This window comes from Rhipicephalus sanguineus, chromosome 10 (assembly GCF_013339695.2).
Source record: "Rhipicephalus sanguineus isolate Rsan-2018 chromosome 10, BIME_Rsan_1.4, whole genome shotgun sequence".
NCBI classification, from domain to species: Eukaryota; Metazoa; Arthropoda; class Arachnida; order Ixodida; family Ixodidae; genus Rhipicephalus; species Rhipicephalus sanguineus.
The window spans coordinates 39,133,354-39,151,172 of record NC_051185.1 but is presented as its reverse complement, the minus strand read 5'-3'; the positions used below and the strand labels follow the sequence as shown (position 1 = coordinate 39,151,172).

The window sequence follows — 17,819 nt, the reverse complement described above, 5'->3', positions numbered from 1 at the left end:
TGAGGCACTTCAGATCTGCGGAAACGCTGATGTCCTTACTTTCGTCTCTCAAATGTGGAATGATCAGCTTGACACGCTTTGCGAAAGGCCATTCCACGCAGCTGTCCCAAGGACCACTACAAAGAGAAAGGTGGAAGTATAATGTATTCGTACAACTCTTCGTAAACCACACAGTAAACGTGTAACCCTTGAGTGTGCACGGTTCACCTCTAGCAATTTTGCTGGATATATTACCAATTTTGTACAATGTTATTGCACTACCGCGAAACGGTTGAAGTGCGGCACTGGTCCGGTTGCAACCATCACATCGGGAGAGCCTGCGAGTATCGGGCCCTTCAATTTGGCGTTTTCCTTCACCAGTGAGACCAGCTGAGCCTCCAAGTGCACGGCGCGTTGCGCGAGAGAGTTCACGTCGTTGACGACGACGGCATTTACCGTGTCTTCCTCGGACACCCGTCCGCGCAGCTTCTCGAGGTCTTCCCTCATGCGAGCAACCTCTTCGACGACGTCGCCGCAAACGTCTCCAGTCGTGGAGGTCGCCGATCCGCCGCACGTCCGGCAGTGGCTCGCCGCAGCGTCGCGACGCACCTGTCTCCTGCACTTGGCGCACTCGACGATATCGCTGAAACACTCCGAGACATGTCCCCTAAGTTCGCCCAGCTTGCAGGTGAAGCTGCAGTTGTCGGCGCCGTTGAGGCAATGGACGAGGAGCTGCTCCAGTTCGGACTGCTCGAAGTTGTGCTGCATGATGCTGGCGGCGGTGACCAAGCGGCCGTCCAAAGGGCAGCGCTTGTCTGTTTCGACTTGGCGGCCACAGGGCCCCTTGCACACGACGTGACAGCAGGGCAGGAGCGCCGTGCAGGACGGTACCATGCCGCAGACGCTGCACACTCGGACAGCAGGCAGCGGCTCCAAGAAGGTGACACGTCTCAGCTCAAGAAACGGTGCAAACCCCGTCAACGTGTAAGTCATGGCAGTCATCGTGTTTCAGGTGAGCTTGCGAATTCGGCGAATGCTCAAGATATCGTCGTCACTCTGTTATTAAACGCTCGTCAACAGCTAACACACCGTGTAAAGGCTCTGTGATACTCCGACTTTCCCGACGCGCGCGCTCTAGGACGTTGGGCTTCGTCACGTCGAGTCGGCCACGCTACGCCAGGTGCAAATCGGTCTCCGTAACGCGCCGGTGCAATCGCATCTCGAGGAACGCATGCGCAGTAAAGTGAAGAACGCGCCGCGTCACCTGTCGGGAACCGACGAAAGAGCCCGCGAAGCATGTTCCTGTACATGCGAGTCCGGCGTGAAATGCAATAGGATCTATTCGGAGACGAGCGACGCCCGAGCTCGCCAGCAGGCGTCGGCCGCAATTCTTAGCGAACTTCTACGACTTTGAGAATATCTATCTATCTATCTATCTATCTATCTATCTATCTATCTATCTATCTATCTATCTATCTATCTATCTATCTATCTATCTATCTATCTATCTATCTATCTATCTATCTATCTATCTATCTATCTATCTATCTATCTATCTATCCGCCTAGGACTTTGTGCTCTCCTGGCCATTTCGGTAATAGGATGTATACCAAAATTGGTATGACATAACATGACTGTATGACGAACATAAATGACAGGTCATAAGACGAAAATCATGATGTGTCATGTACAGCATGATTTACATGAGATGGTCTCGAGGAGCTGGCGGCCGGTTCACTATCTTGACATACACCAAAACTGGTATTGCGTGACGTGACTGTATGACGAACATAAATGACGGGTCCTAACCCGGAAATCATAACATGCATGTCATGTGCGGCACGATTTACATAACACTGTCTTGGTGCGCTTCCGGCCGTTTCGTTAACTGAATATAAACCAGAATTGGTATGGCATGATATGAGTGCGTCACGAACGAAAACGACAAGTCATGCACTGCATATACCAGAATATACGTTTCATTATAATAAATATTGTACATGCATGAATGCATGACAAACATGCGATATCCAGTGAACTAGACGTCATGTCATGAATGACTTCATTTGCCTCAAAGGCAAACAAGGCGGTGTATGCAGCTTTTTGCTGGCTGCTTCGCGTTACATGGATTCCCACAGTGCATGGGATCTGCCGGATTTTTTTCTTTTCCATGTGCGTATCAAAAGACATTGCAGGAGGGTCGAAAGGTGGGCCCAGTTGGTAATTCATTTTCTTCGTTCAGCGAACTGGGAGCGCAGAAAAAAACACCAAGGACGAAGCCAGGAACCACATAAGACGAGCGCTCACTAACAGCTGATTTATTTTCCACATCGGAAGGACACATATACACACAAATTGCGCATGTCAAAAAAGAATAAGACGAAGGCATGAACAGCATGCGAAGCGTGTAATCAAGGCACATGTCTAAGGGTTATCTAGGTAGCTAAATTCACAGTCATGCAGTGACAGGGAAGGATGACTTATACATTGATCCGTATTCCTGGAAATGTGATATGCAAAAAGATATAATCTTTTTTGACATGCGCAATTTGTGTGTATATGTGTCCTTCGATCCGATGTGGAAAATAAATCAGTTGTTAGTGAGCGCGCGTCTTATGTGGTTCCTCGCTTCGTCCTTTGTGTTTTTTTCTGCGCTCCCAGTTCGCTGAACGAAGAATATCAAAAGACGACGTGCTCAATCCGATTTCGGTGGCAGCTTGCTAAGCGGCGCACAGACTTCTCTCGCCACGCGATGTGTTTCTAGAGAGAGAGAGTGAGACGCTAAGCAACGAGAGCACCGTGCGAACGATAGCCATCGCTGGGAAGGTTGTGAAGTAATGCGACCCAGCAGTGACGTCAGGAATGAAAGGAGGTAGGAATGCGCGCGTCTTACTCCACGAGGTACGAAGGGGTAGGTATGCGATCTACGTCGGCTAGGCCTGTTGGCTCGGGCCACTTGAGACCACCGCGTGCTGTCTGCGTGCAATGGCCGTAAACAAAAGACCCAAACTGTGGGAGTGCCGGCGGCGAACAGACACCGTCGTGGACCAGTCGTCGTATAAAAAATAACGCCGTGCGAATGGAGCGCTGTAAGCGCGGGAAAGCTAAAGTTTTGTTTCTTCCACATAATTACCATGCACTGGAGGATCCTTTGCCCTTGATTACAGGGATCCGTTACAGTGCCAGTAAAAGTGTATGTAATACTGTCGCCTAAGTATCGATGCAGATATTTTTTGAAACGGTTCGCTAGGGACTGTCCAAGAACCTTGCATTTCGTGACGGCGTGTGAGCTATTCGCCGGTTGTGCTGCGTAGCAGTGTTCCTTATATTTTTTCAACGAGATGACTTTCCTCCGTTGGGGAAGTCCCAGACGGCGCTCCAACCACTGCGCCTGAAGGGATGCGGGTTCAACTGTGTGATGCAATGCTAAAGGCTCTCTCGATAGTTTTTTGCGCGTAAGACGAATTTTTCTTTAAGATTTTCTCTGAGTCGTTATTTTTTAATTGTTTTGCTTCCACGATTATTTTTACGCATTTCGCACTTTGAGACTACCCTGTGCTGGAGCGTGGGAGCTCTGTAGGAGAGGAACCTCTCAACGCGATGCTGGGTGGAGGCTACTCGTTTATATCAGGTGAGAGCGATGGGTCGGAGCGGAGCTAAAACTGAAAGCGAAAAACGAAAATAGAAACGATCTATTTCACTGGAACGAATACGTAACCGAAACGTCATCTATTTCGTTCTGGAGTGACAGACAGACAGACAGACAGACAGACAGACAGACAGACAGACAGACAGACAGACAGACAGAGAGTAGATAGATGGATAGATGGATAGATAGATAGATAGATAGATAGATAGATAGATAGATAGATAGATAGATAGATAGATAGATAGATAGATAGATAGATGCAAAAAATAAGTAAGTAAAGAAAGTCGGTCAAAAGTCACGTCATACTCAAGTGGATGTGTGTGGGCAGTCGGCATACCAAAAGTTGCGTGACCTCATGTAACATGAAGCAGTCGATGACGTCACCCTGTGGCGGCATCATGATGTCGCAGATTTCCAGAATTTGTGACGTATGCCATTATGACGTCATGGCGTCAAATATGTCGTCACATGAGGACGTCATAGCAGGACATCGTCTTTGTTCAAAGGCTTGGCCGATCACGGAGGCTGCGTGATGTGACCTGCAGATGGGTTCTAATGCATCCGGTCATGGAGGCAGTGCAAAACCACTAGATTCTTAAAGCTTTCGAAGGGGAGTGGGTGCGGGGTGGGGGGAGAGAAAAAAACATGGCTGATCCTTTTGTCATAGGAATCGGTATAACACGAAAGTGAAACGTGTCGTCACGGACCTAATTGATTGTTTATAGTGTATTAGTATATGAGAGCTTGCACAATGTATACTGTTTGGCAGTTATAGCACCGCTTGATGTGGACGCACTCACTCTGACGCCTAGTGGCACATCTTGGCACTGACGACTAACGCTCATGGTCATGATTTAACTATTGCGGAAGCAGAAGTTCTTAACATATACCTGGACACTGTGTATGTGAATCCCGCGCAAATATGGCATAAACAAGTGCATAATAAACACTGATACTCGATATTCACTCCTTCAAAGCGTCGTGAAACGCGAAGAGAAACGCTACGCGCGCCTTGTCTTCCCTCAATCCTGGCCGTTACTTCTCAAATGGCGAGCGGGGAACGCGGTGCGACAGCCAGGCGAGCGTCGGAGAGCTATTTCTCGATATGGATGGATGCTATGAGCGAAGCTTGCGCTAAAGCCACCACCTCGCGGTGTGTTAAAGCGTTGACAGAATTGCACTTCTATTGGAAACGCGCCGTATGGGGCGGTCGTAGCAACGGCGCTTTTTTTTTTTTTTGCGAGCCTGGTGGTACACATGTCACCGCCCCTTTATAAGCGGGACGCTCATAGCATCTATTCATCCATCCATCCAAGAGCACTGTGAGAGGAAAGTGCGAAAGATAAAAGGCGAGTTCATGTAACCTCCGCTATGTGTTTGGCGGTAGATCAGTGGGCTAAACGCCAGCCAGCCATCGTCGCGGACCGAGATGTCGCGCGTTCGGTACCTGTCAACGGAACTTTTTCTTATAGTTTTTTTTCTTTGCCATTTGTTGGCATTCATTTTGCTGACGTATTTCCGTGACGGAAATACGTCATGAAAGTCTTGGTGGATCCCGTCATGAAACACTTTCGTATTAAAAGATGGCTTTCGCCTTCAAGTAGTCTTAGGCGACTGCATTAGAGACCCTGTGAGTTTTTGTCATTAATTTAGAATGGCTAACCGCATATGATGCGCTGGTCGCGAGCGAAAACGAAGTGCGGCGGCAACCAAGTGGGTGTGAGGCATTTATAAAGGTCATCGTCATCATCACCACCCATTAATCGCGTGTGCACTAGCGAGAATGCCTCCGTTGCTGGTGTAGTTGCAATCCTCTATCACTCGCACACAAGGCGGGTCTCGGCGGCTGTCCAGGTGCCGAGCAAAGTAATTACCCTTGATTGCACAAGGTGGCAGGTGCTCGTAGGAAAGCGGAAATGCATCAATACCCGATGGGCCCCGCCGCTAGCGATTCGGAGGATGACTGAGATCTTTATTCAGGCGAAAGCCTTGTATGGCTCGTCGGTGGTAAAAATCCGGCGTCCGGCGGCGTCGACCGGCGGCGGCGTCAACACGAATAGCGCCAAAGGTATCGTGACGTTAAGTGCAGGTACAGTGTCAAATAATGAGTGTGAATTAAAGAGAAATGAAGGTGAATTTAAAGTGAACCAAATTAATGCGATTGAGATGGGAATCAAAGTAAATTATCGTGAATGAAGAGCGCATCAATCAACGTTGAAGCGAACCAGGAGTGAACCAATGCGCATTAAAGTGAATTAGGGTGGAAGCAGGACACAATAATGTGAACGAACAGTGTATCAAGTGGTCATTCTTTCCCGCGCCCACGATAACACGCCGAAAAACAAGTTTAAAACAAGTTCAGGATCAGTGCGTCGATCTACCACAATCATACACAACTTCCGTTAGGCCAGTCAGACAAGTGACTTTAGGGTACGCGCTTCAGGCCTGTTAAGCTTGCTTCCGGCCCCTACTTAAGTTACTTCCGGTCTGCACTTGATATTGTACCTAGCCGAGTAAGGCATTCCATACACGCTCGGTTCGAAATGATCGCGGATATTGTGGACACCATACCCGGTTACATAGAGCGGGTATTAGACGTCGAGGAAGACACGTCGCCCCGTGGACTGCCTCGGTGGTACAGAGCAGTTGTCCTCAAATAAGGGTCCGCTGAACCCATCCTCGAGAAATATAAAAAAAATTGCAGTGGCTTAGCTCGGCTATGCCAGGCTATACGTAGCGTTAGCAAAGGTTCAGCTGATTATTCTGAGCTTTCCAGATTGTCTAGGATTAGCTTGATTGTCATGCTTACTGCTGCTCCAATGACACACACACGGTATACGTATTATGTGGCACATGCATATTTTATTTTTGCTCAACGTCAGGTTGCTTCTTCATTCTTCGTACACTGAACTGCTAATTGCCAGGCAACTACTTCGGGATCTGATGACGTAAGCTTTTCGGCTCTTCTGCGCCGTCGAGCAGCATTTGCGCTCTCCTTCTCCATGGCGTTACCCACCTGCAAACGCCAGTCAGAGGCGCTATCAAGCGGCACCAGCGCATTGTCAGACGGCGACTGCCCAGCGAAGGCGAATAGCAGCTGCGCGCGTCATGGCTACGACGTCACCCCTCTCGAATGCGCAGAGCAGCAGCGGCGAGTTGCGCGCGCCGGCACCAGTCTGTCTGCCCGGCTACGACGCTACTCCTCCCGCTCTCCGCCATCAGCAGCGGCGAGCCGCGCGCGGCGGTGGCGGAGAGCGCGTGATATGCCGGCTCCGCACTGATCCTCGCGCATGCGCAGCACGGCTCATCAGGATCCACGCGAAATAGGCTCCGGCTAGGCAAGTTTAGCTAACGCTACAAAAGCGGTGTTTGGAGGCACAGAATTTCCCTTGACAGCGAGCCCTTCTGATTTGTGGTATGCTTCACTGCGTAACAGCTTTGCATTGTGGCGGAGTTGACTATTGTTCCCACCCATGTGCACCCGAGCATACTTTTTCTAGGCTTGCATACTTGAAGAGCAAGCATAGCTAGACATAGGTTGACGGCGGCTGTAGATCGGACAACTTATTTACAAGCTGTTGAGATCGAATTGGTGCGACCCTTTAGTTTGACCATTCTTTGCCAGGGAGAAACAAAAAAGGCTCCGATTTCACGCTGCATGTTGTGTTAATTTATGACCCCTCCCCCCCTTTTTTTCTGTCACTGTAAAGGGCCCTCAAGGGGTCACCAAAACATCCATGGCTGAGAACCACTGGCACGGAGGTTACGGTGGGTAGTCAGCTGCTGACCCGCAGGTCGCGGTTTACATCCCGGTTGCGGCCTTTCGATGGATGCAGGAACGGGCGCCTAAGAGCTGCGCTCTAAAAATATAGAGTTTGATAATTGGGGCCCCAAGGAACTGGAGACCCACAATGTTTGCGAGCCGCCAGGGCGCATGCGCAGAAGCCAAGCCACTCTTGGGCTCTTGCGTTCGCATTGTCCCAAGGCTCAAAAATCGAAAACTAGCGTGGGTCGCCAGCGAGACGACGCAGATGCAGTGTGGGCCACGACGCAGTATGGCCCGCGCGTCTCTCATGATTTTAATTTCGCCACGTGTGGCGCCCCGTGCGTTTGACCTGCAGCGCAGCTTGCGTTTGACCCAATTCTCAAACTCTGCTGCTCTTCCGAACACTACAGCAGCCTGCCCAACGCAGCTTGGGAACCCAGTGTCTTGGGTCCCCAATTCTCAAGCTCTCTAATACTCAACGTACTAGAATTGGGCGTTCGACTCTCGGCCGCCGTTTTTAGACGTGGCACCTGTTGTGTAGATCAGCCCCCTTCCGGCGTCCAGTGCATCTGCTCTAAAAGAACTCTGGACTGCAGCCTATTTCCAGATTCTAGTAATAGGACAGGAAGTGCGCATCAGGACATGGTTCAAGGACACGAGCGCCAGACTCACGACCGACTCCCTTACAAACTAGCCCAGCTTTCAACGCCTGAAAGAATGAAAGCGTTATTGCGGTTTATTTACCTTAGTGCGTGCAGGTCACCCCGTCACTCTGTGGCCGTTTTCCTTCTAAAGTTTAGGTTTAACCACCCGAATGTGCGCCGTGCGCCATGAGTAAGGCCATAGTGAAGGTATAAGAAACTGAACCATCCTATATTCTTTCACGTGCAGTCAAAGCGAGGTATTGGCTTCCGAAGATGGTTGTGCCGTTATGCACAGTCCGCTAGTTATCTATACGTCTTCTCTTTGCGCGATGATGATAATAGCCTCCTCCCTGCTGTCCACAGGGCGATAAGGAAAGCTAAAAAAAAAAAAAGGCCACTGAGATATGTACTGCGCATGTCCACGCCGTCTATTCAACTGAAAAAACCATAACGCCCACCTAATGGCCCTCTCCCCCCCACCCCTTCCCCCCAGCCCCACCACGCCGTCTACCTGTTTCACCGAACGCCACAGCCGAGCACTCATAAAGAGAGCTGCTGCAGTGGTCTCGCCCATTCTACGTATCAGCACCGACCACGACACTACGGTAGCGAAGCTGCACGAATCTGGAGCGGCTGATTCAAGAAGTTTCCGTTCTCCGACTGCCTGAAAGTATGCGCGACCCGAGGACGACGATCACGAAGACGTGGGCGTACACGCTGACCGGCTTCACCGACTCTCTGGAACGGCGGCGGCTCGTTTTCCTCGATCCCATGCCCGACTCGCGAGTGTGCGCCGCCTGCGGTCTAGTGCCTTTCCAGGCTTCACTGTTGCCCTGTGGTCACGCTCTCTGCAGGTTCTGCGAAGAGAAGATCAAAGAAAAAGCGACGTGCCCCGTCGACCGCTACCATTACGATGAAGAGAACGTCCTGCAGACCAACTTCCCTCTGGAAGACTTGGAACAGCGTCGCGTCCTGTGCGGCGTCGCCGGGGAGAAGTGCGAATTCGTCGGGACGGTGTCTGACATGGAGTGTCACATCGTCGAGTGCGTCGCCTGCGAAAACGAATGCGCCAGGTGCAGTCGACCGGTCGCTCGCCGTGACGCGGTCGACCACTGCCGGCAGTGCACGGCAGCCTATCTCCGGGTGGCTGCCGACGGGGTTCTGTCGACAGTCTTCGAGAAGCTGAACGCCATAAAGGAGGACGTGGAAACGGTGCGTCAACAATGCGAAACGTCTGAAGACTCGGAGGGCGGGGAGAGCTCTGACTTCGACGTGACCAGTTCTCTGGTGGACACCGTGGTCGAGCTCGAACGCGAGTTGCTTCTACTGGGACTAGCAACGAAAGACCAGGACCGCGTCTCGACGCCCTGCGATTCCGCGAAGGTACCGGCGGCCTCCGGGCCTTACCGAGGTGCGTCCAAGGCCAGCGTCTCTGTCGCGACGTGCGCCTTAGAGAATGTGCATGCCTGCTTTGACTTAGTCAATGGCGAAAACAAAGATGTGGTCATAACCAGCAACCAATGCACGGCGGCCGGCTACACGTTCCGGGTAAGCGGCCACTTCGTGAGCAACAAGGGGCGCGGCGATCGCATGCATTTCGTCTTCTTCCTGGAGAGCGGCGAGTGGGACGATCACGTCGCTTGGCCGTTTGCCAAGCAGCTCACTTTGACACTCGCACATCCCGTGGACGCGAGCAGAGACGTCAACCTGCCTGGGATCGTGGCCGAAGAAGACAGCTCGAAGAAACCCATTCCCCGTTCTCCTAACAGCGGATACAGGACGGAGGCCATCGAGTGGAGTCGCATTCTCAAGCACGGTTACATTGTCAAGAACAATATCTACGTGAACGTTGAGCTTGAGTAGCACGCGCGGTCACGGCACCGTATCTTTGTCGTTTGATCTTTCTCGAATGTTACGTGCTCAAGAATGTGGTAGTGGCGGGCGTTCGTCGAGCCGTCTACTAGAGTTCTGCAAAGGTTTTTTTTTTTCTTCGAAATGTTGACTCTAATATCGTCCGGCGTCTTCTAGTTTGGTCTAGAACGTCACTTTAGCGTAAATTTTTTTTGTTGCTTCGAGTTCGTTATGATTGAAACGTTAATAAACTTACCATGTTCATATAATTCCGCTTCTCTTTTTGTCTCGGTGCTAAAGCGCTCACCTGCCTTCAAGCACAGCGCTGATTACGAGTAAAGGCTGTGTTGTGCTGGCCGTGTATACAGTTGCACATTTTAGTCAGAAATGTGCGTCTTTATTTCGTAAAACCTGCTGCTGTAGGTTAAACTGTGCCGACCTCCAGCAAAAGCGTGTGAGAATTTTACGCGTAGGCAATCGAGCGACATTTTTGTAGGTCTCCGAAGTGAGCATCTGGCGCTGCACCATCTCTTTATGTGCACTCTCATCGTGTTTTGTGAGGCTCGTTGTGTCGTGCTCAGGTAATAAATACCTGGTATGTACAAAGTAACTGGCCAACTTAATTTAAAAAAAAAAACTCCTAAACGCTCGACGGCGCATGAGTAGTTCCGGTGACGGGTAACAGTAGGACATGGGTAAACTCGACTTGCTGCGCAACCAGCAGGAAAGAAGGAGGGAGACAGGAAAGAGCGCAGACTACCAACTGTTTATTCTCAGTTCACGAAGCCAATATATAGGCGTGCCACGATGCGCACAACACCAGATTCATTTACAACACTGCACCGTGGACAGAGCTGTGAAAAACCACCTCATTTTTTACCGAGTGCCATGTTTTTTTTTGTTGTCACATAATCACAGGGTGTACACGTTGGTAGTCTGCGCTCTTTCCTGTCTCCCTCCTCCTTTCCTGCTGGTTGCGCAGCAAGTCGAGTTTACTAGTATGAACCAACTAGTCCGCAAAGAAGTTTTGCTGCGAGACATGGGAATTGAGAAACCGCTGTGGGAGTAACACTGCAGAGTCGCAGTGACTTATATCGTATCTGTGGACGGAGGCGAACGCATGGGGCTCGGGCTCGCCGAACCGTCGCGTTCTTTTCGACGACAGTTCAGGCATTCACTGCCGGCAGTCGAGAAAAGATGCATGTCTGAAAGGAAAAAAAAAGAAGTAGCCACATGAGAATAATGCTGGTGATTCAAGAGCTAAACCCAGTTTCGTACATAACATACAACTCTGTGTATGCCAGCTAGACTTCTCGTCGTAGCCGTTTTTACAGGAATAGCCGGCTGTTTTTACTACAAGATACGCGAAATTGTTATTTTTTTAGGCCCAGCAATATGTGAATGCGGTTCGCTGTCTAAAAAACGGAAAAAGTACGTTGCTGTGAACATTCTCTTTCTTTTTTTTTTTTTGCCTGCTTATTTTTTACATTGGCTGCCTTTTTTTTTTTTGCTTTTCCGTATGGGCCGCAATGGAAGAAAACCCACTTACTTATCTTTATGCGCACTTTAAAAGACCCCACGTGATCGAAATTAAGCCTGATTGTCAAACAACGGATTGTATGATAATCATAGCGCGGTTTCGGCGTCGAAAACCCGAGAACTCATTTTTATTTTCAAGTTGAACTAAGCGGTCACGTGGAACCACGTGAAACTGAGACGGCATGTCAGCGTGCGTACTCGATAGCTACAGCTTTGTCGTTGATAAGCACTGGCCCGTACGCCGTGTCTGGAATAATAATAATAATAAAAAGGCAAAGTGCGCAGCCGTTCACAGGCAAAGGGCTACAGAAGACAGAAGGTACTTCGGTATAAATATTGTGTGACGTAGACACGAACATGCACGGGCGCGCAAGCGGCCACTTACTGGTTTCATGACTATTCGCGCTCCCAAGAATCGGTCAATGGCCTCGAGGGAAACAGACTTAAAGGAACACTCAAGAGAAAAAAGGCTTTCCTCATATTAGTAAATTACTCTTTCACAATTCCGAAATCACCACGCTCGCCGCTAGAACACGCTTGGTAAGCGAGAAAAGGCGAAAAAAGAAAATGCGTGTGGCGACATCCACCTTTAAATTTCTGCACCAAACGCCGTGACGTAATAGATTTTGACGGCGTCTACTGTGTCCTACGTTTTCCATAATCGGTAGAAATGAAGTGCATGGACCTCTGTGGGGGCCGTAGACTCAACATACCAAGTTTCAGGAAATTTCTTTGCCGCCAAAATGCTACCATTACACTGTGAAATCCGTGACGTCACGCGCAGAGATTTCGGGGCTAAACTTAAATGTGAGACTTTGAACTTTGATTTTCTCCTCTAGTAATAAAATTGCGATGGTGAAATTAACGACATTAGAGTTCTAACCCCCGTATTCAGAATTGCTCCTTGACTTCAACTTGTCTTGCCACCGCCTCAAGGCAACGCGTTTGACACGCGTTTGTGCTGCCTTGGCACCGCCTAAAGGCAGCGCGGCCGAAACGCGTTGAAGGCGGTGGCAAGTCAAGTTCATGTCAAGGAGCGTCTCTGAATACGGGAGTAAGACTAGGCTTTATCACTCTAAAGTGTTTCGTTGATTTACTTTATTGTCCCTTTCAATACTGGATTGCGCGGATTTGACACAGGACAGAGGAAGAAAACTGATGCATAGGACAAGTACCAGTGTTCTTTGTCCAGTGTCGAATCCGCGCTGCCCAGTATTTAAGGTTATGAACCAACTAGCGCAGAACATACGCACACTGGGTCATTTTTTTCTTCCCGTCCTTCCGTCACTTCTTGGAAGCGCCAATAGTCATCACGAAATCGTATACCAACCGTGCCCACCCCCCTCCCATAGCGGCCTTACGGGCACTTACGGAGACTTCCTTGAAGGTGGCGTTTTCTTCAGGAGTCAGTCCCACAGTTGCCTGTGAGGAAAAAGAGCGAGTGAGGGTATCAGTGACTGCTCTCTTACAAGGTATGAGTACGGGCTAGTTGGTATTCCATTTCAAATTGGGATTACAGCGCTAGGGAAGACACAGGACAGAGAGACCAACGAAGACGAGCGCTGACTTCCAACTAAAGTTTTATTGTGATGAACAAGCAATTTATGAAAAACGACACATGCGATAAATGACAACCGCCCTCCGAAACACGAAGCCAACATGAGCAAGCACTCTCATACAACAAAGCAGGAACAGCCCTGTCAAGAAGAACAAGAGCGCACGTGTGGGCGCAAGAAAGCATATCATTGTCCGTTAAAGCTATCGAAGGCGCACTGACAGAGCCACCTTCAGCGATTGCTGCAGCTTCTATGATGAGTCTTGTGTTCTCGTCAGGATGCTTTGATGGTATAGCCGTCCTTTCAAAGAACGGAATACAGCCACACTGTGCGCAGTGCACACCAAGAAAGCCCTATCTCCCTTTCCTCCCTTATTGCAGCTACTTTCTCCCCTCTTCCCCTTCTCTTGACACCATCTAGGGCACACAATAAAATGACTCTCTCTCTCTCTACAACGAAACAATTCTCACGCAAACATCACGCCCTCGAACTATCTGGACGGAATGTTTATGACACGGAATAACCAGATAGTTCCAGATAAGACGGAATATCTAACTAGATAGGACGGAGTGTTTATGACACTGAAAGCCCCAAAGGCAACTTTGCTGCGTCGCGAAATTCAAGGCACAGTCAAGGTGCCACTTGTTCTTCTAGCAAGCGAATTCTGTAACATACGCGACGGGCTACTGGTGGCAGTGTCATCCAAGCGCAAATGTACTCAAGTGGTGCTTAAATATGAATTGAGCTATCAAAAAACGAGATGGAATATTTGTTCGCAGGTTTTTCCGGATGCCGAACGAAAAAGAGTGCGCCCCTCTGCATCCACGAGAAAATGAAAGAACTAGGAGGGAATGGAACGTCCATACAGCCAGCCGTCGCAGCAAGGCAAGTCTTTAAAGAGCAGTCGTCCGGCCAGGGGACTATCACTGGCGTAGCCAGGGGTGTGCACGTGCCCCCTTCCCCCAGGAAATTTCAACTTGGCATGAGTATATACCCACACACACATAAAAGCACACGCGCGACCATACATAAAGGAAAATATCTGGCCACACCCCTGGTGACCGTTGGGTTCGGTGCACTTGGCCAAGACCACTTGGTTCACGGTAAGCTTTAATTTGTGCCTACTGGTATTTTCGTAAGACATGCTTCTAAAAATCGGACTTTTCATTGCAACGTTTGTACTGTCACGGAAAAATGAAGCGCGAACATGAAATTACACGGCGAAATAATGCTGAAGTGAGGCGTACTGGCGGAAAGAAGAGCGAAAGAATGGCGTCTTCCTTATCCGTAACTTCTCCGTACTTTCGTTGTCCACTCCAGCATGTACATCATCTGCGATTCCCCCGTTTAAGGCTTAATGCCCACATGGTCCTCTCACCAAGCAAGAAGGAAGGAAGGAAAACGGGAGAGAGGAAAGACAGGTATGTTAACCAGTTTGGTATAACCGGTATGCTATCCTGCACAGGGGGGAAGGGATAGGGAGACTGAAAGAAGAGTAAAGAAAGAGAGGGGAACACACGCACACACAGAACTTCACAGCGCAGAGCGGCAGGGCATTGCTCAAATTCCTAAGGACAACAGACTTACACGAGCGGCTGCAGACTCTTAATGATGTCACCAAGCAAGAGATGCGTGTTACTCTCGTGTACTCGTATCCATATATCTCTGGCCAAGAGGAACACCTCAAATGCTAGTACAACAGGGATTCCGTGAACCGAGTGGAACATATTTCCAAAGACATCCTACTTAGTCGAACTTGCGCGAACTGGAACAAGCAGTAGAGACAGATCAGTGGAAATGGCTATACGATGGTGTCGTCGCTGTCCTATTTATTGTGCTGTGATCTGGGCGCGTAGGACCCCACTATTTAAGTTTTATTTGTCTGCGCTCCAGCTGGAAGTAGTTTCCAAAGATGACGTCAGCGCAACGGCTGCGGCGGTTGCTCGTTCATGTGGGATTAAATTTCGCAAACTGTAGGAGGTATGGGAAGACACTGCAACTCTCCATTCGTCCAATTAATTAATTCGTTCGTTGATACCGTACCTGCGTTTGGAAGGCCACCTCCTTGAAGCACTGCTTCTCCTGAAACAAATGAAATGCGATGTTAGGCAAGCAAATAGATGTTGGTAGCAGCTGCTGGTTGCATATCCGACGAGTCCATTCATTTAGATAGAGCACTGTACCCTCTCTTTATCGCGGTTGATATATTACTGCAATGGCAGGAGACATCGCCAAAGCATAATCCCAAATATATTTATAATTTTAACCATCTTTAGCGAATTAACCTGTTATCTCGTTAGACTATGATGCGTCCTGACACTGTGGGGAGGATTAATACAATTGACTAAGAAGAAAAAGAAGAAGATGGCTTGCGCGTTCAAGTTATTTTGGACGATTGCATAAAGAACCGCGTCACTTTTCGGAAGGCGCTGAAAGGTGGTCGTATCAAATTTAGGGAATTGTCGCTTAACCACTACGGCCAAAATATGCCGACAATATCGAAAGTACTGATGTGATACTAACGTACCGGCACAGTGGTATCAACATAGAACGTTTTCAGCAAGTTCATATAAAAATTAGGCCTTCATTCTTCTCTTCTGACGGAGAAACCCTTATTGTCAGATTACCGCGGAATGCCCACGTGTAGATGGTGTAATGATTCCGCGTGATCTGTAAAGTAATGCGTCATATTTGCCCACTCCAAGCTATACGCATCACAGTTGATACATCTGTTATGCTTTCTTGCTGTCCTATGTCTTTCGTTTGAATGGTTTTGAGTGGTCACCTTCGGCTGTCACAAAAATTTGAGAATGTTCCACATGAAGACGGTAGCTTTAAGTGCGTGATTGAGAGTAGTACAACAATGAATGAATGAATGAATGAATGAATGAATGAATGAATGAATGAATGAATGAATGAATGAATGAATGAATGAATCCGGGACTTACTGCCAGGTCCCTCTCGACGGGATCCGGGATTCCGGCTTTCGTCGACGCGCATGGTGTGGCTCCAGATACGATGGGCACAATCATCTATAAAAATACAGAACAGCGTAGCTGAAAATTGCTGTCAATGGCGATGAGAAACAGAGCGTTCAAGTTCTTATTCGGTTTGTTTAAATGCCGCCATTCTGGAGCTTGGTGGGTTGGCAAGCATCAAGTTGTCATCGGATAAGTGTGATGCTGGACTGATATGAATCTAAGCATGGTTTAGGACATGGGACATTCTTGAACAGGGACAAGTTGCTGCCTTGAAGAAGGCAAGACCACATGTCGAAACGCTGGCTCTAGCGGCACCTAATGTTCAATCATTTTTCATCTCTGGTGACCTCCTTATTCACCCGAACTTCTGCCTTGTTCGCATAGCCATGATTTAGCTAATAATACTGCGGGACGCCTAGATGATAGTAAGGGATGTTCTAGAATAGTCATCCAGATTAACCTTAAGCGCGTCGCGTTCGTTGGAGTACATATATATCTATACATTAGGTGCACGAGAGTGCCTGCATATAACCACAATCCTAAACCAGATGATGGTTGAATCATAATGCAAGTGTGAACGTGAATCGAACCGGCAGCGTCGCGAAGGAGAGCAGAACGTCGCAGTCAGTACGTGTGGTCTTCGGATCAATGTATTCCTCGTGGTTCCTGAAGCCGTCTTCATTCAGTGGTGCAGTTCCAGACACTCTATTGCGCCTGTGTTCGCGCTTTGCGGGGAGCCAATCAGAGAGAACGTAGCCACCGTAAGAAGCAACCACAACTGATAATTTGAAGGTTCCAAGAATGCGATCGAACAAACGGACTTTCAAATAGCACACGCGGTTACACCACACGAATACCGGCACCGTAATGACTTCATAGTCGCTTTCGCCGTTTTCCCGTTGTTCTTAGTTTCAAGGCAACGTTGAGTGAAATAACGAAGACAATGTAATTGTGTATTTTTCCGAATCACTGTTAGTGCCAATATGTGGGACGCGTCTCCTGAGCAACTTTACTAGTGGACTTATTTCTCCTTTAACACGCGTACTTGGAAGATGAATATATGGCTGAACAAATCTGCTGATATCGGAAGTATCAGAAGACACGTTAGTTTATTAACGCATAACTACACGCACTTACGGCTAACACATTCACAAAAAGCATACTTATTTATTTTAAGTACAAAGAAAGACAAATACAGCACGCTTCACGACTTTGCACCGCTCTGCTGGGGCTACACTACTACGCAATTGCTTTGTAGCATTAGTGGCGTAGCGAAATCAGATCTGTAATTGCGCCGTCCGCAAGAACAACCCAGATGCGATGATTTGCTTCTGGATGTCACAATCGCATAACATCTCCCTACGAAAATAACGCATAGACAATCGCACAGTCTACTCCGGTCTCGGTGCGTGTATAGTTCCGCAAGAACCTCTACCAAGGACCCCTTCTAGTCCTTCAGCGGTTTCGCGGCGACCATTGTATGTGCTTATTTATTTTTGTGCGCTTTGGAAAGTGCGCAAGTTCAGGCAAGCATAGTCACCTTTTTGAGCACCGCCACTCCAAGTTCATCGTAGGCGAAGCAACAGTCACGTGCGATGGTGATCCTATGGAGTATTTTCTGCTTCAACTCCTCTGTACTGGCGAGTTCATGGATTTTTTTCTGCAGGAGTTCCATGAACTCGTCCACTGCAGAACACAGAGCACAGATAGATAGATAGATAGATAGATAGATAGATAGATAGATAGATAGATAGATAGATAGATAGATAGATAGATAGATAGATAGATAGATAGATAGATAGATAGATAGATAGATAGATAGATAGATAGATAGATTACTTACGACCGTTTCAA

At 48.6% G+C, this 17,819-nt stretch overlaps 1 protein-coding gene and 1 long non-coding RNA gene across 2 annotated transcripts; both read right to left on the bottom strand.

Moving 5' to 3' along the window:
- Nucleotides 1–249: 249 nt before the first annotated feature.
- Nucleotides 250–981, bottom strand: LOC119406337 (RING finger protein 151). The gene has a single exon (XM_037673077.1). It carries the CDS (start codon nucleotides 979–981, stop codon nucleotides 250–252), a length of 732 nt encoding a protein of 243 aa, XP_037529005.1.
- A 9,944-nt stretch (nucleotides 982–10,925) lies between these two features.
- Nucleotides 10,926–17,630, bottom strand: LOC119406940 (uncharacterized). Its single transcript, XR_005186587.1, has 5 exons — nucleotides 17,506–17,630; nucleotides 15,933–16,016; nucleotides 15,028–15,066; nucleotides 12,800–12,850; nucleotides 10,926–11,094 (listed from the first exon to the last, which is right to left on the bottom strand). It is a non-coding gene; the product is annotated as an uncharacterized LOC119406940 (long non-coding RNA).
- Nucleotides 17,631–17,819: the final 189 nt, after the last annotated feature.